Source organism: Buteo buteo, chromosome 11 (assembly GCF_964188355.1).
Source record: "Buteo buteo chromosome 11, bButBut1.hap1.1, whole genome shotgun sequence".
Lineage (NCBI taxonomy): Eukaryota > Metazoa > Chordata > Aves > Accipitriformes > Accipitridae > Buteo > Buteo buteo.
The window spans coordinates 16,377,117-16,401,323 of NC_134181.1; the positions used below are offsets into that span (position 1 = coordinate 16,377,117).

At 42.8% G+C, this 24,207-nt stretch overlaps 1 protein-coding gene across 2 annotated transcripts in view; it reads left to right on the plus strand.

Annotated features, from left to right (window-relative positions):
- Positions 1-498: 498 nt before the first annotated feature.
- The window catches only part of TENT4B (terminal nucleotidyltransferase 4B), a 46,394-nt gene continuing 22,685 nt past the window's right edge, over positions 499-24,207 (plus strand). Inside the window, exons 1-2 of one of the 2 annotated variants that reach the window (XM_075040203.1) lie at positions 499-1,202; positions 23,784-23,907. In XM_075040203.1, coding sequence (XP_074896304.1) covers positions 664-1,202; positions 23,784-23,907 — 663 coding nt within the window. In that variant the 5' untranslated portion in view covers positions 499-663. Of the gene's footprint in view, positions 1,203-17,800; positions 18,176-23,783; positions 23,908-24,207 lie in introns of those variants that run through there. The other variant, XM_075040204.1, reaches the window with a different exon arrangement.

Sequence of the window (24,207 nt, forward strand, 5' to 3'; positions counted from 1 at the left end):
CGCACGGGCACTCGCCTTACGCGTTGATGGAAGCGGCAGACCCCGCGGCCGCCCGGGCCCCCTCCCCGCCGCCCCAGCCCGGGCCTCCCCCCCGCCGGCGGTGCTGCCCCCTGCCGCCCGCCGGGGCCTCCGCCGGCCGGCCCCGGCTGCACCTGCCGCCGCGGCGGGGCTGGGGGAGCCGGGGCGAGGGCTCGTCCGTACCCCGAGCGCGGCCGCTGCCCCGCGCAACGCCTGGAGCCCGGGGCCGGCGCCGGCAGCCTGCGCCCCGCTGAGGGCCGGGCCGCACCGGGGTCGCGAGAGGAGCCGCCGCTCTCGGCCGAGAGCCGCCGGGCCCGCGGCTGCGCTCCCGGGGGGCCGGCGCGGCGGCCGAGGCGCGAGGGAAGGCCGGGCCGGGCTGGGCGAGAGGCCGAGGCCGGGGCCCGCCGAGGGCGCCGCCGCCCCCCTTTATTGCACGCGGCCCATGTGCCGGCGGCCCAGCCGGGCCCCGCCTCGCCGCGCTCGCCAGGAGGGGCGGGGGCTGTGGAGCGACGGCAGCGAGCAGGCAGGCGCGGAGCTGCCCTTCCATAGGAGCCGCCATTAGCGCTGGGACCCGGTGACAGGGTCTCGGCGTCGGCGGCCGGCGCGGCGCGGGGAGCGGAGGCAGCCGGGGTGGGTCCCCGTTTGATGGATCCCCGGATCGCCTGGTTCCAGCCAGAGCAGCTCGGCCCCTCAAACCGCCTGTGGATGCAGATCTGGGAGACCACGCAGGGGGTCCGCAACCTCTACTTCCAGCAGCAGCAGCAGCAGGAGCAGCAGCAGCAGCAGAGCGCCCCCGCCGGGGCCGGCCCGGCCTCCCCGCCCGGCATGTACCGCGCCCCCCGCGCCGACCCCCAGCCCGACTTCCTGCCGCTTGAGAGCGCCAACAACCAGCACAACCGCAGCCACCACCAGGCCTCGCCGCCCCCGGGGGCCGCTGCCTGGGCCCGGCCCGCACGGGGGGGGCCGCCCGCCGCCGCCGCCGCGGCCGCCAGTAACAAGAGGAAGCGCGACAACAAGGCCAGCACCTTCGGGCTCAACTACAGCCTCCTGCTGGGGCCCCCTGGGCAGGGCCGGGCCCTCGCCCTGGGGGACGAGCCGGCCGCCCGGGCCCAGGCCGGCCTGGCCGAGCCGCTCTACACCGGCACCCCCTGGAAGAAGAGGAACTACAGCCAGGGAGTCGTGGGGTGAGCGGCCGCGGCGCCGGGCCGGAGGGAGGCCGGGCGGGCGAGGGGGTCGGCCGGGCAGCGGCCGGCGCCGGGCCTGGCCTGGCCCCGGCCAGGCCTCCGGAGGAGGCGGGGGCCGCGGCCCTCCCCGCCGCGGGGCCAGCGCGGGGAGCGCGGCCGCACGCCGGCCCCGGGCAGCGGCAGCGGGGCGGCGCGGTGCCGTGGCTGCGTGCGGGGCGGCCGCCGGGCTGCGGCGGCGGGCGACGCTGGGCCGCCGCACCTGAGGCGTGGCGGCGGGGCGCGGCCCAGGCCTCAGCCCAAGCCCCGGCCCCGGTCCCGGCGGGTGGCGCAGGGTAGCCGGGCCGGGTCCGCGGGGCTCCGCTCGCCGCCGGTGGGGGGAGACGGCGGCAGCGGGCGCAGGGCCGCTGCCCCCCCCCCCCCCGGCTGTCAGCGGCCGCGCAGCACCCGCCGCCCGGCCCCGCCGGTACCCGCCGGCCGAGCGGCCTGCGGCGGGGCAGCCCCTCCTGCGCTGCGGCCCTGAGCGTCCTGCCCTCCGGGGCGAGCGGCGTCGGGCTGGGCTGGGCTGGGCTGCGCTGGGCTGGGCTGCTCTTGCGCTGCGCGGCCGGCCGTGGCGGCGACTCCTCGGGGAGGGGGAAATAAACGCGTTTGGTGGCGGGGGCCTGCGCCTGCCGCGGGTGCCCGTGTGCCCGTGTGCATGCTAATGGTGCGGGCACGCCTATCCGCAGGGGACGGGAGCTCCTCGCTGGCTCTTCGGCTGTCACCGCCTGTGCACGTGGGGCGTGTTACACACTCCCCGCCCGGTAACGCGCCTTGCTCCGCAGACGCTGGTGTTCCGCTGTCACCCTGCTGCGTTATTACGGTTTTTTTGTGGTTGTTGAGATGTCTAATACCGTTGCTGCTCACGCAGATGCAGCGGGGCTGGATGGGGCGCTTCCCCTCGGCTGTCGCTCAGGGTGGCTGAGCTGGGGGGGAAGAAGGAGGACAGCAGGCTGTCAGCTGTGCAGGTCCTGCATGCCTGCCTCCCTCCGCAACCACTGTCAAGCACACTTGTAAAGCTTTGTGCTACGTGTGGAATGAATGTGTAGTAGGAGCTATAACTTAAAAAAAATAATAATCTGCTGCTGTTAAAAAAAAGTGCAGAGACTAGGTAATTATATGGGGAGCGTGTTTTCTAAGACCTGACAGAGAAGGGGTGCTCACATGCTGGCACCTGCTCTCAGAAATAAGCTTGCATGCATATATAGAGCATTATGGATTTCAGTACGGGATTATTAATAGTTTTCATGGATCTCTGACTGTGGAACATGTATGCTGATCTGAGTATTTTGTTCGCGATGTTTTTTGTGTTAGCTTAGGTGTCATCGGTTGGCATTGCACGAGCCCACAGAGATCGAGGGCAGGCAAGCGTGTATCTTCTGTTTACTTGAAAACTGTTTTGAGCCCTCCCTTCCCCCTTTTTTTAAACAGGGGAATGGCTTTGATATGGGTGATGCCCTGGATAAAAGCCGTTTGGTAACTTGTGTGGCTTTTTTGTTTGTTTTTTTTTTAAAGTTCATGCTTTTCAAAATACAACCTTTGCCTTGACCCATAGCATACACCTCCTTTCTGCGGCAAGAGCACATTGACGTGTATTTGACTTGTTAAGTATGGATTTCTGGTGTGGTGTATGCAGGTGTAATACCCTTTCCAATCCTGTTCCTTTACAAACAAGTTTGGCTTAGTTCCAGGGTTCAGATGGCAGAGGTGTATGGTGACAGTCGAAGGCCCAGAAGAGCTCGTTTTAGAAATCAGTAATGATTTGGGTGCGTCAGTTTTTGTGTGCCCCACTTGTACCTAAGGGTCCTTCAGCCCCCTCCCACTGGAAAGCATTGAACTCTTTGCCTTCCGAAATCACTGTTCTGTAAGATTTGTCAAAATTACTATTCAAATTTGCTGGTCGCTTTGGAAGACAAACTCTTACCACTTCTTGTTCCCTATTTTCTTGCCAGCTCCAACGTTACCTTTACTGCTGGGGTTATAATAATTCATAAAATGACACTGCAGAAGTGTGCTATTTTAAGTTCTGTAGCCACTATAGATTGGAACCTTCCATAACTTTCTTCACATGACTTAAAAGTAATGTGTGCAAAACATACCAAGTACTGAACTTTTCTAAGTTAGTTTTTGGACTCTGTTTATCTTCTAGCTTGTCACTTATTTACTTGAAGGTTGAGGAACATTTTTAGAAGTGCCTTTCTCTCTCTCTGTCTTGTAAATCCATAAACCTTTTCCCTGTATTGAAGATATGGGGGGGGAGGGGTGAGCTTCAGCAAGAGATTAATAATAATAATAATAACAACAACAACAACTGTACCGAAGTATTCAAGGTGCTCTCTGTTGCTAGAGTAGAATTTTTGAATCAGTTTCAAACTCCCAAGTGGATGCACATTGTGGACTTTTTTTTTTTACTAGAATCAAAAAGTACTCACATACGTTGGTCTGCATTTGGCTTGACTGTTTGGTTTGTGGCACGTACCTACACGAAGCTGAGGTTCTGTTTTAGCTCTTTCCTTTGTTCAAAGCAGAGTAAGGTAGAGTGTCTCTAAGATACACCACTACGTTGCTTTTCCTAAATAACAGAAGTGTGTGTTGTTTGCTTCTAAAAAGCTATTTATTCCAAAGGTATTTAGAGGCTAACAAATCTTGAATGAAAAATTGTGAAAACAATTTCTAAAAGGAGCTGGAAGCCTCTTAGGAAAGTATAGAAAATGGTTAGGTCTTGTGAAGTTGTGGTGTGACCGACTGGCTGCTGGCAAGGCTGCGTGACCCCTCCTGTGTAACTGCCTGTGGTGTGCACTGAGGTGCTGCCATTGCTCCTGCATACAAGCTTCTTTCTAATAACTGTCAGTTGTAAGGCATCTATCTCGGGTCTTGAGACGCTGGCCAGTGATGGTGGATAGAGAGGTTTGTAACCTAGCAAATGAGATTGTTGCTAAGGTAAATATTTTAAAGTAATTATTTCCAAGATTAATTCCTGAGTTTGTGTTGACTAGTTCTAACAGTTATTGGGGAAAAAAAAAGATACCTGCAGTTCTATTACAGCATTATTTGTGTGTTAACAGGTACCTTTTTCTTCCCTAATTGTTTCAGTGAGAACTGTGAAAAAATAGTAAAGGCTCTCAATGCTTTTCCCTATATACCATCCTGTAATTTTGTTCAGTTAATCACTTCAAATTTTGAGTCTTTTGAATAAGACAGTGTTGTGGAACACTCCCATTTTCAGAAAGATTAGGCCTGACTTGCTGGCAAACACAGTTGAAAGCTGACGTGTGGCATTCATATTTCCAGTGCAAGGATGTCACTTATGTGTACGGCTGTGCAAAACCAGCTCTGAATACACAGTTATATTGATCAGCTGTCTGGAAAAACAGTCCAATAAATTGTAGCTAGTTGGACAGTTTATGTAAACACATAACAGCGTGTAACTAGCTGTCTAAAGATTTAGGTAAGATAAACATGTTGAAATAGTAGAGATTTTGGTTAAAAGCTAAGTATCTGTTCAGTCAAATATTTGAGTGTTTTCAGGTTTTTTATTTTTATTGAGAAACATACTTTCTTAGTTGATGCTACTTACACATATAAAAACAAAACGACATAATTAAAAAATAAACTACAACAGTATTGTTTCTGATTTCAAGATAAATTTCTTAGAAAGTATGCATAATGTTTGCTAACATTCACCAGTGCTGAAATACTGACGTTCAACAAGTGGCCAGTTTTTACTCCCACAGAGTTAATGGTGCTATTGTATACATTATATTCTGGCCTATCTTTAATATTTTCCCTTATTCTAAGTTTTCAGACTCGCAGTTCTATGTAATGTTTGTATTAGAAGTTGCATTGGGTGTTTGCATTACAGGTACTCTACTTTGTTCTGGCACTCTTAACTTTGTGACTTCTGAAGTATCACTGTAAATATATTGTCTAGCACTGCCTGCAAGTTGCTTTGCACCAGTTGGATTCAGCTTGCATATCTTACATCCTCTGGGGACTTTGTCAACAGACAGTAGTGCTAAAAAGTACAGATAACACAGAAGATGAATAAAAAGTTTTACAGTATTTGTGTGATGCTACTGTTAACACATGACATACCTTTAAAGAGTTTAATTGGATTTGCCTTGACAGGGTACTTGGTAGCAAAACTTGAGGCTGTAGAAGGATGTGTGGGTTGGGGTTTTGGAGGGGATTCTCTGTATGTGTGTTTGCGTCCCAAGGGCAGCGGTAAATAATGTTAGTAGTATCACAGTTAAAAAGGAAGAAAAAGTATTTGGGATACTGAAATGGCTGGTTTACAGCTTTTGGTGAGTTTAGATTGAGCCTAGCTAAAACGTGACACAAGAAGAACTGCTTAAGCCAGAAGCCTTAAGTGTAACATAACCCAAAAATAAAGACTTGCACGTAAGTTTGGCCTGTCTTCTTGTAGGTTTCTATGATTCTTGTGCCAAAGGAAAGAGTCCAGTTCATATGCACTTCCCAGGTAGGAGATGTGGATTTTGGGACTCTGTAGGGAGGTGGTTAGTTTTCAGAAAAATCTGCAGCCAAAGGCAAGAACCCAATTATGTGTGACTTTAAGCAGGAAAATCTGTCATTAGTACTCCTGATGAGGAACCTGGGTTAAATAGAAAACACTGAATTTTTAAATATTGAATATACTCTGTTTTGAACTACTGATGGAAACTTTGCCATGAAAGGGAGAGAATCCTCTGACCCCCAGAGGAGGGGTGTGCGCATGGACATGCACACACTTGCAGGCTGCTGAATTGGTTGGCACAGAATTGAGCAGGCTTCAGCTTATTTGATTTAAGGGTTCCCAGCATGTTGCCCAGGATTACAGAGGATACCATGAAATAAAATCATAACTACTTTAGGAAGAAAATAGCTTAAAGCCATACGTCTTTGCTACAGGAATTCTATTACGGTTTTTTTTCCACGTGAAGTTTGTCAGCTTCTCAGGTCTTTTAATCTCTTTTTTAAAAGAAGCTAAATGCATTAAGGCGGGTGCAAGCTCGTTCTCTGCAGGCTTTGAACACACCAGAGGACATGTAGCTACAGTAATGCAGCTGTCTGCCTGAGATAACTTACCCTGTGTCTCTTTAGCTCTTACTTGCTCAGGCCTTTGCATGGTGTCAGCCACAGTAGCGTGATTTCTATGTGGGTTGGAGCACGAACAGAAAGAGCTGAGTGTAGTGTGGGCAGAGCAAGTATGTGTACCTGCAGCAAAACATGTAGCCAGACTGAGTGCCTAACTGGGGGAAATCTGATAAAATCCTAATCAATTGTGTTGTTTTTCATCATGTACTCTGAAGTGTGTAAATCAAATGCATGGGTGGTGCTTGATTTGCTATTGTGTTACTCCATGCATACAAATGTTTCACATAAGTGAAACAAGCACTTTGTGCACAGACTTCTGATTTCTGGTGAAACAACGAGGTGTGTGCGTGCCTCTTAACGTATCTTCTGTTAGAGTAGTTGCATGCGTTTTGGATTTAGTGAAGACATGTACATTGAAACATAGGTTGCAGTTGAATTCATTATGTACGTCATGTGTAAAAATGAATTATTCAGGAAAAATCCATAGACACAAATCTTCTTGCTTCCTGAAAAAGCCTCTTAAAACAGTACTCTCTCCTCACTCTGTAGCTGCATATGTAAGCTGTAAGGTAGAAGTGCAAGGATGTGACTTGAGTGCAAATCCTTTTCTTGTATCCGTCTGATAAGATCCACTGTCGCTCTCTGTCTCGTCCTGAGTCATGCCACAGCACAGTTCTGGCAGTACCCTTGTGACAGCTTGTGCAGCTCTTGAAGGCGGTCATCTGGGTTTTATGGAAGTGAAATCAGATATTTCTCCACAGCCTCCTGTAGTAAGAAATTACTTCTTTTGGAGGGGTTGGGAGAGAAAAACAAGTTTACTAGGGATGAAGATGTTGGACTGGAGGCAGTTTGAGGAAATCCTTAGGAAATATACTGTAGTTATTATATAACAATATTGTTGGAGCTTGCAGAATTTTGGAATGATGCCAACATTTCAGCATGTTATGTATAAACAATTTAAGGAGGGCTTCAGAGGCCTGCTGGTTTCTACACGTGCAAGGAAACAGCATGTGAATATATTCTTGTGAACTGTTTTATTTTCTCCAGTTCTTATCTTCTGTTTGGGACTTGGACACCTATTTACCTTGGAGTGGCTATATAAGGAACAGAAGTTTGGCAGACTTTTTTTGGTAGATAGAGATGTCTATATTAAGTAATCGGAAGAGTATCTCGTTCCCTCTTGTGTGCTTGCCGATTCCCAAGAGCTGATATATGCTTTCTGTAGCAGTATGCATTTGAAAAAAGAGGATCTGCTCACCCTGAATCTTTATTGCTATTGTATTAAACCATGTTGGGATTGTAGCTCTTATTTTTTAATTGGCAAACTGTTAGTATAAGGTCAATTTTAGGAAGCCTGAGATCATGTTGTGGGTCCTAGGGAACACAAATAGATGGAGACCCATATCATGAAAGCATATTGTTGCTTTTTTCTCTCCTTCAATTTTTTTTTAACTGTCTTGCTGTTATACTTTGTTCCTGGGCACTTTCTTTTCACTTATTTGAAATTGGAGCGTGAGGTCTGTTTTTTACTTTGGCAATTTGCAAAACTTTGAAGTGTAGTTTTGAGAAGTTGTGTACATAACCTTACTATCAAAATAGGCAATAATATAAATACTTCATATTTCTTTTTATTGACCTCATTATATGGTGATTCAGAATATATCTCTGAGTATGGGGTATGTGCTCCCAAAATAATGTATATGCCAAAATTTAAGAGGTGACTGTTGCTTCAAAGTTTTTTTATGTTGCATGTGATGTAAAACAGAGGTTCCGATGCTGTCTTTGCTGGATGTCAGAACCGACAACAGTAGCGGAAAGCAGTCTAGAGCCAGCTTAGGTGTTGTGTTGAAAAGTGTGTGTGCTGGTAGTGATATAGCAACATAACCAGTGAAAATCTTGCATAATACATATTATAAGAAATTAAATACTATTGCTGTTCTTAGTGAGCAGTTGTCATGCTAATTCATTATTTGAACATGCTGGGATTTCTTAAATTAAAAGCATTCAGTTTTTTTAATTATCTTTTTGGATGAACTGCCGAAGAGTGCTCAAGATGTCCGTCATATTTGAATATTGCTTTCTGTCCCTTTGCCTAGAAATTGGGGATAAAGAAAATATTCCTGTAAGCAAGAAAAAGAGAGGAAAACTAGTGAACTGGATGCATGCTTCAGAAATTTTTCTTAGGCTGCAAATAGCTTTACAGAAGGAGCAATTTGAACTTTAACAATTTTGTAACTTCAACCTACAATAGATAACACAGCAGGAATTTTCTCCAGGAATACTATGAACTTATGATGTCAAAGGAAGAGATAGGTGTGGATCGAGGCAGCAGAACTCTTGTTTGTAAGTTTGTACAAAACCCCCTCTCCTACAGATCTCTAGAGCCTGTTGAAATCTTTTTAATAACTTTGTATTGGTGATACTCATGTGTTGTATCATAATCGTGCAATTAGTGTATTAGTATTGCTGCATTTAGTACAGGTCTTCTTGATACAAGCTGTTCCTGATGGTTATCTTTCTGACCCTTAAAGCTGTGTCACAAAATTTGTGCGAGACTGAGCAGCACAGCCCATGAGCTGATTGTGTACCATGGCCGCCTATAGGGCTGCGAAGCTCTGAGGGTAGGTCGCAGGTAGGAGGCAGCTGCTCCAGGGCAGTTCTAGCACATCAGCTCAGTGTGAGGATGAAGTGGCTGCATGACTGGGTCTGAGGATGTCTTATGCTGGTACATCAGCAATATCTGTTAATTTTCTTCCTCCCATGGCAACAATTAAGATTATTTGGCAGCCCTCATTCCAGACCAGCCTCTCTGACAGCCTCATAATGTCCTCCATGGCATGAGAACTACATCTGAATTATTCAAAGGCGATGTGCAGCTAAAGAGGCACAGTCTTGCTACAGTTGCTTGGGAAGGCTTCATGGTGTGGAATTCTCTGTCACCATACTGTATTGCATACCTCTTGCAGGTTTTTTTTGCATTGCATTTTACAGGATTTTCACTGGAAAACAGTGGTAGAAGAGGCTCAGATAAGCAGAGGCTTAGGATCAAAGTAAGTGTGCATCTCCACTCTTCCATCTTGTTGGCGTGATTTAGTAGGGAGAAACAGCCAACACTATATTGAAAATGTATTTAGACAGCATGGAGGAAATTGTGTTGTGATTCTACAAGTAGTAGGATATAAGAATGGGCAAATGCAAGCATTAAAGTCCTCTAGAAACTTCCAAATCAGGGAAATTAGGGTAGTAGAGGAAGAGGTGTGTAGGTGAGTAGGAACATTGGCTCATCATCTTCACTCAGTGTAGATTTATTTCCAGGTAGATTTAAGTACACACATTTAAAGCATCTTATGCTTTCTTGCAATTACTTTGTTTATGGACCCAGTAAAATCTGAAAGAACTTGCATTAACCTGTCACAAATATAAGCCCTTCATATAATGTCATACTGTAATTAGAGTAAGAGTACCACTAAAATACAGCATGAAGGAATATCTTGCTGTAGTCTGATCACTAAGGTGTTGATCTTACTGTTATGTGTCAGTGTGTAGTCTGAAGATAGCGAGTCCTTAATCAAAGCTTGTTGGCCTTGCCTGACCTCTTGATGTTGTGATTGATCTAGGCTGAGGAAATGTGATAACATAACTTTCTTCTTTTCTTAAGTTTTTGTCTCATTGTGTTAATTTTAGAGCTATTCGCTTCCTCTGTTACTTGAGGAACAGCTGATATTTTCTTATGTAGTACAAAAAGCAAAAGTTTTTTTTGTTCTGGTTTGGGGTTTTTTGTTTGTTTCATTTCAAGGGGATTGTTACAAAAAGCATACTCCTTTATGTGCGTTACATTGCTCCCCCTTGTACCTCAATGAGATTTTGGCTTTAATCTAAAGTAAGTATGCATGTCATTTTTGAAAATTGTGTGAAGTTCTACTCTGGACTTGCATCTTGCACAATGGCCTTATCTCTTACGTATTCAGAGGTACTCCTGGTCAGCAAGTTTTCCACAACCGTCAGTTAAAGTATTGAGTTAAACGTAGTGAGGTGAAGGAATTATCTTGATCTGAATAACGGTCATGATTGCAAATTACACAGTCTTGGGTCAATATTGAGCCAGGCTGAAAAAACGAGGTCCTGGTAGTTTATTTTATTTAATTTTTGCTTTGTTATGTCACACTCTTTTTCAGTTGGGTGATTCAACTCACATGCTTGAGGATCTTCTATTTACTTAGCCTTCCGGTTGTGTTTTGGACTCAGTGTCTTGCTCTCATTCATCCACGGGGATTTTTCCTTGTAGTAGTCATACTTGGCAGGTACTCACAGGAGAAAATTTTCATGTTGATTTTTGCCTTGAAGAGCTAGTTTGTTATCTGAGGTAAGCAGCTTCTTTACATGTACCTGTGCTTCCAACATCAGGTGGAAGAGAAGTTTGCCTCATTGAGCTGTTGGATTTCCTCTTACGGGCTAGTTTTTGAGATTAAGCAGAAAGGACAGTACTGTCTTGCTTTTGTTGCTGTCTTGTAATTACATTATACATCAGTTGCAACCATTTTTTTTTTTTTTTTTTTTTGCTAAAATCTATCTAAATTTGAATTAACTAGTGACCTTCTGAAGCTGCTCATGTTACAACTTGGCCAAATGTGACAGGGCATATGGAGATGGTAAAAGGTAATGTTTCAATGGCAGTGAGTAGCAGTGTCAGCTCCGGGCATAACAGCACCTTGGAGCAAATGAAGAGAATAACTGTGTAATAACAAATTTCCTCTCTCATTTCTTGTATAATGTGGTATTTGCCTGTAGGCATTAAGTCACTGAACATTATATGCTGTAATAGTTCACTTCAACCTTAGCTTCTCTGAAGCGTACCTGCTTCAGGCATGCTGAAACATGCTCTTTCTAGTTACGATTGATTCAGCGGTTTGTAGAACTCACAGCAGCCCTCTTACGCTTCTCCGATAGCTGGTCTCCACTGCTGCATCTTCTACTCACTTTTTTTGGTACACTAGACACATTTGTTTAATCTTCAAATTATTATTGAAATTATTTTGAGAGAGTGGTTTCAGTCAGTGAGTTGGCTGAATCTTGAGTGGGTTTCTGAGACCTGTGCACAGCCCCTCAATTTGCTACTTTTTTCAGAAGACTGTGCCCAAATGTGTTAATGTACAACATGAAGACAGTGTGAGGAGGTGTGCCATGCTAGGGGTATCCCATCTTAGAGTGGGTTCCAGCGTTCACCTACATGATACTAGGCCTGGGTCAGCTGTGAGGCTTTAACTCTCAAACCATTGGAAGTCCCTTTTTTTCACCACGTGCTGATTCTTTTGTCCTTACGTCCAAGCAGAACCCAGCAGTTGAGGTAGTTGCATTAAATCTTTTATAAGTCGTCTTTCAGCATATATTAGTGTCTCTGAATTTTAAGATTTTGGACTCATGGAGAGTATTTCAGTAAAGTATTTTCTAGGCTTATATTGGTAGTTTTCTGACACATGTACCAGCTGTGAAGCTTCAGGGGAAAGAAGACGACAAAAACTGTGATTTGATCCATAGGGTTACTCAGAGACCAGCTTCTTCAAGATACTTTGAAGGATGAGACATTGCGGTCATCTACATTGGCGGAGGAAGCATTTCTTCCAGTTCCTCACATCAAAGCTGTTGAGGGTGCATCTCTATCACTGGTCTAATAGAGATGACCTCAGGAAACATTTTTCTGTGATTTGCTTAGGCATTGTCCTTTTTTGATGGTTATTATTTGTAGCTTTCTAGCCTGGAGTGATAAGCAGAGCAAAAGGAAGCTGGCGACTCTCGAAAATACTTTGCAGGTTGAGTGCTACTGCTCCTGGCCCATGGTTTTTCTGGTACTTATGACATCCTGCCTTTCAAGTGGGAGTATCTGAGCACAAGAGAACAAAACAGAATATGAACAAATAGTTTCTAATATATACCTTTAAGGGAGCATATTGCTGCATCATGATTCCCAAAATGAATAGTGCGTTGTTTGATCTGAACATAGTTCACTGTGCATACCCTTACTGTAAAGATAACAAATCATCAAAGTAAAAAGTTACCTGAAGTGTTCCTTGTACCTTGCCATAGTATTGTGCAATTTTCCTCCTCCTCCTTCAAAATGCACCCACTCCAGTCACTTTTGAGCATTTGGAAATGAGAGGGAGAACTACTTCTGGGATTTGAATTTTGCCTGGATATGACAGCAGCACATCTAAACTTGTGTTAATATTGTAGCAGAGTGCCACCAAAGTGCAGTAACAAGTAATAAATGGGTGATAAGCTGGTTCTGAACATGTGCTAAACAGGTAAGTTGGGGTCACTGTCCATTTTGCTTGAAGAATATAAATTTAACATACAAACTTAAAACCTTGTGGTTTTAATAGTAACTGCTAACTTCAATTCTTTTCATAAGAAGTTCTGAATACTTCTAATATAGGAGATACGACCAAAGTGACTTGTGGCTTACTTTCATATTCCTTGTATGTTCTAAAACGCTGTGCAAAATTCCCTTCTCTCTAAAAAAAAAACCCCACCCAAAACTGTGCATGTTAGAAAATGTTGGAAAGCTTTAGGAATCTGCATTGACTGTCCAGGTGGCATACTGGCACTTCAGATTTAATTTGAAAATGTTCTTATGCTGGAGCTGAAAAGGTATTAACAAACTGCAACTGTGGCTAGTTGTCGGACTTAAATTGTTTTATTAATATTATATTAATATATATTATTGTGCTGGTTTTGGCTGGGATAGAGTTAATTTTCGTCATAGTAGCTAGTGTGGGGCTATGTTTTGTATTTGTGCTGAAAACAGTGTTGATAATACAGGGATGTTTTCGTTACTGCTGAGCAGTGCTTACACAGAGCCAAGGCCTTTTCTGCTCCTCACCCCACCCCACCAGTGAGTAGGCTGGGGGGGCACAAGGCGTTGGGAGGGGACACAGCCGGGACAGCTGACCCCAACTGACCCAAGGGATATTCCAGACCATAGGACGTCATGCTCAGCATATAAAGCTGGGGGAAGAAGGAAGGGAGGGAGGGAGGGATGTTTGGAGTGATTGTCTTCCCAAGTAACCCTTAGGCGTGATGGAGCCCTGCTTTCCTGGGGATGGCTCAACACCTGCCTGCCCATGGGAAGTGGTGAATGAATTCCTTGTTTTGCTTTGCTTGCGTGTGTGGCTTTTGCTTTACCTGTTAAACTGCCTTTATCTCAGCCAACGAGTTTTCTCACTTTTACCCTTCTGGTTCTCCCCCCTCCCACTGTGAGGGAGGTGAGTGAGCGGCTGTGTGGTGCTTAGTTGCCGGCTGGGGTTAAGCCACCACTGTTATTAAGTTTTATCTAATGTCTTACTGAAGCAGAGGTGTTTATAGAGTTTTATTCTATTCTTGGTTCTTCTGCCTACTTAGCAGCTGAAAAGCAGCCTTGCTGCATAGATGGACGCGAGGTGGCTTTCTGGAGTTAGCACAGTGCACTCTTGGGTGTGTGTTACTAATTTGCAGGGACAAGTGTGTAAGCAGTACCAGCTGCCAGCAGGAACTCGGGCTTTAAACTACTTTTTGACTTGGCTTTGAGATGAACAGCATAAGCCTGGGATTGTGGTAGTGTCTCTCTTCCTTCTTAAGAACTGGTGTGGGCTTATGTGGAGTGTATGTTTGAAAGTTTAAATCAACTCTGATGGAAGGAGATGAGAGTTAATAATTACATTGCTCTCCTTCCTTTCATTTAACTAATCTTTCAAGTCAAATAATTTATCAAGTCATAAACAAGAAGAATATTTGCCAGACAGAACCCTCTGTACGTGTGAAAGTAGAGGGCTTTACTCCAATCTCTTCTGTGTCAGAAAACCCTGTTTTGAGCCCTGTGTGAGGCTTGCCTGGCTTCATGTTGGGTGACCTGCTGCACATGCAGCTGTTTACGTGGTCACAAAGATCTGTGTTGCGAGTTTTTTAGCTCCAGTCAGAGTCTTCAGATGGAGATTTTTTTTTTTTTCGAGCACACATTATCCATCGGAAGTGCTTGTCAGCCTGAGGGCGTGTGTTAGTCTCGCCTCTGCCCAGATAGCACGCGGTGTCATTTATTGGCAGGTCACAGATTATTTGTTTATGTGATAATATTTACTACACTAACAAAATAGTAGCAATATACTAGTGATGTATAAAGAACTGTCTTGCTAGCCTGTCTTTATGAAGACAGACAAAAAGATGTACTAGCTGACCTGCTCTATCCCTCTGTTCTGGTTTCATAGTAACATCACTGGTGATATTTGCAAAACTGATCTAATACACTTTTTTTTTTTTTTTAACTCCCTTCTCCTACCTGCTGTGCTGGTGCAGAAGGGGTCAGACCTACTGGCAAGCATTGCAGGGGTTTGCTGGCTATAGCTTTTGTTACAATCCCAACTCAAACCCAAACATTACTGGGAAAGTTCAGCTAATATAAATTGAACTACTACTTATACTGACAGTTACTTTTACTTCTTGTTAAGCTCTTGTTTAAGAAAACTTATAAACTGTTGTTTGGTCTTCTTGAGTGAGACCCAGTTAAACAAGGTGAATTGGCAGGCTGAGGAATTACTAATTCCCCACTTATAGGAAATAGATACCTTTAACTTCTCTGTGGTTTTAGCTGCTTGGAAATTGACCTCAAGTTGTAATTACAGAATGTGTGAAGTACATGGTAACAGTTGCACTTTAAACTTAAAGGCTTTTAAAAATATGTATCTGTATTTTAAATTATGAGGTTGCAAACTGCATAGCTGGTCTGTATATGTAACTGTCCCAACAGACAAATACTTTTCTAAAAGTGAGCTAAAGAAAAATCTTGTGGTAGTATTTTGTAGGAGATGTTGGAATTACTGGTGTGTTTCAAGATAATTAGATTTTACTAGAGCTGAAGCCTTTTTGTCATTATGAAATAAAACAGCTATTTCCCATCTCTGCTCTTCCCACTTTGTTTTGCCTGCACAAAATCTTTCTCTCCTGCTTCATCTTGTTCTTTTGTTAGTACTTTTTCTCTCAGCTCACTTGAGGTAGCAGTTTATCTTAATTTTTTTTTTTTTTCACTCCTCTGTTAGCGAAACACATGCCTTACTTTGGCAACCCATTGCCTGGGAGAAAAGAAGCAGCAGACTCTCATAGCACTTGCTTACAGAGATGGGAAGGAGGGACAATACGTACATACTTCCCAGGGAAGAAATAGAAGGCTATTCCCACACATGTAGTGATTCAGCTAGATTGTTTTTATGTACAGTATGATAAAAAAAAAAAAAGGCAATGGGAAGTAAGGGTACTTCTCAAAATGGTCTTTCCAGTTGGCATTTGATGGTTTTGCTGTAAAATGCTGTAAAAGTAGAGAGCAAGACTGAGTATGCATATGGGGTGAGTTTAAAAGCCAGTGGGTCAGTTGCAGAGTTATACTTCAGCTTGCTTATTGGTAGGACTAGTTCAAGCATCTGATTTATAATTAAAGTTCAGTAGGATTTTTTTCATCTTAAAAGACAAATTTCTGTAGGAAAAATTCTAGTACATTTGAATGTATTTTAGGAAGACAAAGCACAAATTATAAACAGACAAAAAATGCTCACTTCTACCTTGATAGGAAGAAAGAGTCTCTTACATTACTTCTTGAGTAAAGAATGTGCTTGGGAGTTTTAATTACAAATAACTTGAATCAGTTTAAAGAAAGCAACATTCATCCTGATTGAAGCAAAGAATCTATAAAATAAATAAGACTGAAAAGACCGAGATAACAATTTAAATAATCGAAAAGAACTGCCCACATTGCTTCTTTCTCCTGTGTTTTAATATGTCTTTACTACACTTTGACTGTTTCCATAAGGCAGTGCTATTTTAGTGCCTTTTATGATGCAGTTAAACCCATAAGTTAATGTTAAATCCAGAACATAAATAAAAAACTACATTAATTTGAGGGGTTTGGGGGGATGGGTGTTGATTGGGAGGAAGAAAGAAGGGACTGTGCTATATGCTTTCAAATATTTACACAGGATAGAAATCGTAGGTCTTGTAAATTTTGTAGCATCTTTTTTTACTCCACAGCATTTGAAGAAACGTGCTTGATCAGTCCACCATAAATTGTTGAAGGGAACAAACTAACTCCATTCAGAAAAAGTGTTTTCAAACTCAATATCAGAGTGATTAAATTAATCCCAAAAGACATTAGTCCTGGAAACAGGATATGGATTCCTGAATCATTTACATGTTTGTGAAAATTTTGCCCTCCCTCAGTCCTAAAAGGCAATTCTCTGAATTACTCAGCAGACGACAAATGCTAGTCAGAAAGGTCAAGCTGTTCTTGGGTAAATACTGAAAGCTACTCAAATATCACTTGGTTGCCGGAGGTGGTCTTCTGGAGGTACGTATGCTAGTTGAAGGTGTTTCTTCCGCTGGCCTCTTTTTGCCCCTTGACACCTGGGTGGAAGTGACTGCTGCTGCCATCCTCGAGGGGTCCTCTTTGGGCTCCCCGCTATGTTTAGGAGAAGTTGGCTGCTTTAGCTGAACTGATGAAGGTGGTGGGATTTAACTTGGCTACCTTGCCTTAGATGGATTAGGGAGGCTTGTGCAATCCTGTTATAACAGACCTTGTCTCTGGGAGGCTGGGGAGTGGTACAAACACCTGGGCTATAATGGAAGGGGACAGAGATAAATCTTATTTGCCTAGCTCTCTGCAAAGTGAAATTCTCCATGTGCACCTTAGGAAATTGTTTATGCAGTAGATATCCTGATTTTTAGTGATGTTTAATAATCATATGGCAGTGGAATATCTGTTTTTTCTGCATGTCTGTTTTTAGGTAAACTGTGAAAAGATGGTCTGTGAAGCTGTATTTCAAACAGGTGAACTGAGCTGAGGAAAAATGTGTGATATCAAAACCCCAACTCCTTCAGCTTTCCTGGTTTTGTCAGGTTACCAATACAAACATCTTTTGGGATGTTTCATGTTAAAGCTCCCATATGGCATATGTGGCTCAAAATACAGTTACTATGTAACCTCTAATATACTGATATGGTTCCGTAACTAAGGTTACAAAAAGCGATGGTCAAAGTCTCTGAGGCTTTTGAAAATTGTTTGCTTTATTATGCACAATTTTAGTTTCCTATGAGGACTGATGTATCAGTCACCATGAAACTTAACTGCCTATTAAATCACCTGCAGATGCAGTTAGGTGTTTTTTCAGTAGCTTAAACCACCAAATATTAAAAGAATTTCTCTGCTACAAAGGCCCAGGTGGTAGGGAGAGGATGTCAGCAAATGCTTCATATTTACAGGTCCCTTCACTACTCTACTCTAATGTTTGGCTTTGCTTGAGTCTGTAGGTGGGAAAATAATTTGTGATGTTTACAGTGTCTGCTGTTGTTCCTGCTTTGTTATTCAACACATGTAGATGGTAATAGTAATCTAGAAATTACTTTATTAATTTCATAGGAGATCAATGTTAAAATTGAAAGCTAATTTGGGAAGCTGTTGGATTCCCCATCTTGTGGAGTGTCAATGTTGCTTTTAAAATAAATATTAAACAAAAAATAAATACAGTTGTGAGGGGGAGTGGAAGGATTGGGCTCTCTGTGTCATTTGTTTACCTTAGTTACAGTTTTGTTCAAAAGCACTTCAGGACCAAGTAGGTTGCAGGTGGGAGAGGGAAGAGCTTTGTTTAGTTCATGAAACTTCCGAAGGATCAGAATTTCCTGCCATAAGTGTTGTTTTTTTTTTTTTTTTTACAGTTGCAAAACCAGTACCATCTTTTTCTTAGTAAAACACCTTGGGAAGCTTCAAATTGAAGTTATTCTCTCTTCTCCTGTGCACTGCTAGCTTTCTTCTTGGGAGTGTAGGGATGGATGCAGTAAGTACTCTTAAGTATTGATGCTTTCAAGAAGCTAAAATACGTCAGGCTCCTTGTTCACATTCTTCCCAGAACACAATTATAAACCTGCAATTCTACAATATTTCTCTGTGTTGCCTTTGTTTTTTATTTTTTTTTCTCCAGAGGAGACTTAAGATGGTAGGGGCAACTAAACACTGTCCTCTAGGAATTATGCATCCAAAGAAAACTCAAATACCAAAAGCTTATTTAGTGTTACAGGGGTACATTGCAAATATCCCATCCAACTGTGGGTGTAAAATCAATAAACTCTTGAGTCAGAAGTGATTCTTCTTAAAGCATAAGAGTTTGGGAAGGCAAAAGTCATCTGTGTGTTCATTGCTTACTTCTGCCCAGCATCCACAGAGGTTCTAAATAGTTTAGATTTTCATCATTCTGAAAATGAAGCTTCCTTCAGAAAATCCTGCCAAAGCATAAATTGTAGTGCATGAGCACTATATGATTTTTTGTGTATGGTTAATAGCCATTGTTTTAAATTATCTTCAGTAGTGTTGCAAATAGCATTTCCTTTGCAAAGGAATATATATGCCCAATGCAGAGGAAGCTCTTTGGGATGGATGAGCAGAATTTTTAACCCAGTCATTTTTAACAGTTGGAGCAGAATCTATGGATAGCACCCTGATGAGAGAAATTAGAACATGCATGCCTGCATAATTTCTCCTGTGGAATGAAGACTGAAGAAGAGGCAGAGGAGATTGGAAGTATAACATGATTCCAGAATGACAAAAGCAGGAAATTTGTCAATTAAAAATTATTACTGTGGTTACTATAATACTGCATGTTGGCGAGCAAAGGCAACATTTAACTGCTATCCTGTGATCAAGCAAAACCAGTTAGAATTATCTTTTTCTCGCTGGCTGCTCTGCTTAGCAGGGCTGCGCTCCGTTTCTCAGCTGTGCGGGGCAGGCAAGGCAGGTCCAGGGTATGGTCCCACTCCACTGGTGTGGCTGCTGAGCGCTGGGCATTGGTTGTGTCAGGCTGGCTTCCTCCAAGCTGCTGAAATCTGTGAGGACAGTGGACTGGTCATTTAGTCTGCATCGGGATCCTAGTGCAGAGAATTGAAACTTCTATCTCCAGTTACGTTTCATAAAGTAACATGCCTTCCAGTATCACTCCTGGTTCCAGTTCTGGACTTGCAGCAATAGCAAGTTGTGCTGCTTTATGTGTCAAGTAACTGAAGTGTACAGTCAAGCATATGTGCTTGTCCACATATCTGTCTGTGTGCTATGCATATAAAACAACATTTTGTTCATACAGGATTATTTTTCAATTGATTGCCAGAGGTACAGTAGGATTCATACTCCAAAATAACAATATCTTGGGTGTATGTAAACTAGTTCGAGAATCCTGAGTTGCACATTTAGAGTCCACAAGTTGTGCTAGAAAATAAAGTAAGATGTGATCAAACTAAGAAAGAAATGTAATGCACTGTGTTCCGTGGTACTTGCATCTGCACAAAAGCTGTGGCTTTTTACCTAAACGGCTTGAGTCTGGCAGACTTGGGTTCCTTGTGGTGCTATTCAGTGATGTTATGGTGGGAAGTCCTTGTGATCACAACTTCTGCAGCCATAGTTTTTTTTTAATGATGCATCACTATCTCTGTCAGGTAAACGTAACAGACACTACAATCCACTAAATCTAGTGGCTTCTCTTCTCTATAATTCTATTCTGTCTGTGAAATTCTGATGGAATCAGATTACCAGGCTTGAAAACACACTGTGATGCCACTAGTACTTTGTTTTAAAACATACTTGGAGAAGGTGTAAGAGCCTGTTTTATTTTTCTTTTCCCCAAGGGTTAAGATTTCCTGAAGTACAGGACAAAGACCCACTTGTTTACTGCTATTTACTATAATAAAAACAGTAAACTAATGCTCATATGCATTGCAGAGAGCTCTCTCCGTGCATCCTAAGTAGGTCTTGGGTGTTGGTATGCTTCAGTATAACTATAAAGCCAATGAAATATCTCTGCATAGTGAAATCAGGTTTATTACAACGTAATTTCCTTCTAAAAACAAGTCTCCTTTTAAGGACTTTTATCTAAAATAACTAATGAATGTAATGGCAATAAATAATAAAATACTGTTATGATGCCAAAAATAACATCTCAGTCTCTTTGATGTTCATTTCAGCTAAAGATACAAAATTCCACTAGAGACTCTTGTAAACAGGGTCCATTAATCCAAACAAATTGTTTTGAAAAAACAGTGACTATAATAGATGTTGATTAAGACAGTGAATAACCTTGAGTTTTAATTTTCAATACAGCTTGAGTTAACTCCACATTAATTGGAGTCACGCCTCTAAGTCATGTTGTACTGCTCCGAAATCTGCATGTGGCTACTTCTGTTTGTCTTGGCTTTAATCAATCATTCCCTTATTTCTTGGCAGCAGCCATTATTGGGCAAGGAAACACGGTTCCAGGTGTAGTCGTGAGCCTTTACAGCTTCTGCCTGCCTTCTGCGTACTGTGGCTCTGTGCAGCACAGGCAATCCTAGCAGCATGGAGTCTTGCAGCAGATAAAACACAGATATGTCTGTAGTATTTCCAACTGGTGTGCTGATGGGAACTTTCTCTAGTAGTCTTTAAGCCTTTCTTCTATTGTTGAGAAAGTTCAATTTCCATTTTTCATATATCTGCATTGTTTAGTAACAATCAGTGCATGTGTAATGTAAGTTTCTGTGTATTTGCATGCTGCTTAAGTTTTTTATTTTGCCATAAAGCTTTACATGATCACCTAAGAATAAGAAGGATCCCATTTAAAGAGATGGAGACATATGTTACTTATGTTTAGAAAAAGAAATACATCTGGTTCTGACAATGCATCATTATTTTATGTGCTTCTAAAGAATGCACCAATTGATGTAATTATCTTGATTAAGAGTGTCAGTGAAGTTCATAAAGACAAGTGCCCTGAGAACTCCAGTGTCTGTATGGCTTGGCCCTTTGTGCACCTCATTTCTGATTGCCTTGTTCTTTCAAAGTTCCCTTATGGGGCAGGGGAACAATTAACTCCTGTAAAGCAGAAGCCCAGGAGCAGCTAGGCCCACTGATGATGGGCAGTATGGATTTGTGCTGTGCCATACATTAATTTCTCCCCAGGGATAGTCCCTCGGTATTATCCCAGCACGTCTTGTGCTGTTAACTGCCCTCAGACGACGTGGTGCTGCTCCTCATGGCATGCAGTGCCTGCGTGCACTCAATCTCACATTACTAAAAATGTTGCTCTGGGGCAAATCTTGTGCCTTGTGGACGTAACCAGTCTGTTCCAGCTAGTCCAGAGGAGCGGAGGCAGAAATGGGGCTGGGTTGCATGATCAGTTCCCCACAATGTAGCCTGCAAAGAAAGTAAAGAGTTTGCCAGACATGATAGGAAGCCTTGGGCTGACTCCCAGGTCTTCCTCTAAGCTGGTTCACCAAATTATAGCTGAAAAATAATTTGTGTTTTCTAGAGTTTGATTATCGTGTTTTTGCCTGTTTTCCTTGTTGCTCTTGTTTTTGAATGCTACATTAATGGTCAAGCACTTGGAGACTAAATTAGTAATTCAGAATGTGTGACTGGCAGTGGGGATAGTGAATTTGGTTGTTGGAGTGTTCAACTTGTCCTTTATCGTGTACTTCTCACCTGAATTCAATACTTGCAATGGGAGGATAGCTGTAAGAAGGTTTAAGTGCCAACACATTGAATAGGGGTGAAGAATAGAAGAACAGGAGATGGCTGAAAAGCCAAAGGCAGAGGAGTCAGTGCCCATGTAAGGGATGGCAGTGGTGGTTTGGAATGTGCAGGTTGTAAGCTTACCCCAGGTTGTAAGCTTCCAAGGAAAAGCAGGAAAGCAGCCACAGGAGGAGGTAAGAAATTTCCTAGTGATGTCAAAATAAATGCAGAAAACAGCATTTATCAGTATGAATATTGCAGTGACATTGTTCAGAACATCCTTGTGGTACCTGAGATGATGTGCGTGAACAGGGTTTGGTGCCAGTGTGGCAGTAAGGGGGCGAGAGGAGGGAGACGGCATCTTCCATTTTTGCAGGAGATCTTTGCGGGGTGTGTGTGTGTGTGTTTTGGTTTGGTTTAGTTTTTAGTTTAAGTGTTTGTAAGGCTCCCTCTGTAGATGTCAGAGGGAGGGAAGCTTCTTCAAAGGTTGATTTAGAACAGCTAAATTGGGTATCTGTTTGGATCTTCCCTTTGGAGGAACTCTGTCAGAGGAGTTTTCTTCTTTGCGTTAGCTATAGAGAGCTGTGGTGATGGCCACCACAAGTTGCTAGGCTTTTATGACTATTCCCCGAACCATGCATGTGGGAAATTCCAATAAATGCTCGGTGAAAAGTAATGTAAATATTTTATTCCTCTGTCTCTGAGAGAAAGAAGCTTGTGTAGTTCATAATGCTGCAGTATTGAAGAACATAACACAGATGGTTTGAGTTCTGTCCCTACCATGCCTCTGTTAAATACAACTTTCAGATATTTTAATCTGTTTTGTTAACACCTGTATACAACTTCCAGTTATTAACATTTGATTTATTTATGCGTGTGTGCAGTGGGGAAGTATTAGATTTCACATCTCTTCTAAGGGCTTGCTCTTAATGAATTCCTCTCTTCTGATGGTCCCTCAGAGCTTTAAGGAGAGATGCAGTTGAGCTTGGTAACTAGAAACAATACATTTAAAAAAAATAACCAACTGTTACTGTAATGGTCATTGCAGGAAACAAATGAAATTAATTTAGCTACTCTGTGGCTGGAATTAAAGGGTCATGTCTGGTTTTTTTAAATACATTGTTAGTCAAGATGATGATGTGTTTATGATATTACAGAAGCATAGAAATTTGTGACACTGTATGAAGACGTTTTTATTTCAGCTCTTATCATAGGCAGTCTAAACATAACTGACTGAGAAGCACATGTAATATGGTAAACTGTCAAATATATGGCTTAACTGTCTGTCAATCACTTATTCTTTTGAGCCACCACTGCTGCGTGTGTACTACTTATTTTCTTGTTATGGGGGGAGAGTGCGTATTTAGTTTATGTGTCTTCTCTGTCAGTAAAAGAAGCGGTTTTTCTAAGTCTAGTACTGGCACAATTACTATCAACTTTTTAAAACCCTGGTACTGAATACAGGCTGATGCCTGGAACTCCCTAGCTGGTGCTAATGGGGTGACTAGGAAGCGCTGGCTGAAAACCTCCTGTTGAAATTTTTGCGCAGTGTGTAGTTGGAGCTTACAGCTACGTTCATAGTTGAAGACTGAACCATTTCTGCGTTACACTGGCGTTAAAATACAGAGTGTGACTTTCAGTGTGAATTGAAGGCGCTTGGATTTAGATTTGCTTCAATACTTTTAGCAAATGCAGTGCAATACTGACCTATGGCATAAGAAACTAACATGAAACTAATGTTAGTAAGTGTTGTGAATCTGGATTTTTTTTTTTTTTTAATTGCATGCTACTCTTAAATTGCCCCTTAACTAAATAGGTAACTAGGAGCTTAAAAAGCCTGTTTGATTAGAGTAGTTACTATTTCATTCTCCTGTGGGTTTTTTCTAACTTTTTTCTTTTTTTTTTTTCTTTCTTAGTCTTCATGAAGAAATAATTGACTTTTATAAGTATATGTCTCCCAGACCTGAAGAAGAGAGAATGCGGATGGAAGTGGTGAACAGGATAGAAAATGTTATAAAAGAGCTCTGGCCTAATGCAGATGTGAGTAGGACACTGTTCTATTTGTTAATGTATAAAAGCAACATTTTGTGCCTGATTACTTTGCAAAGTATTGAATAATGAAAATACTGTTTATTTTTTCCATATTAAAAAAACCCAAGAGGATTTCTGGTCAAATGAGAGAGATGATCTTAATTTCTAGAATAATACGGGTCAACATTTTCTATCACACGTAGGAACAAAGACAAGCTAAACCTACTCTAGTCAAAGAAAGGGTATAAGGTGTGGCAACATTTGGTCTCATTAATATTTATTTACTAAGATTAATAGGAACACATCAGG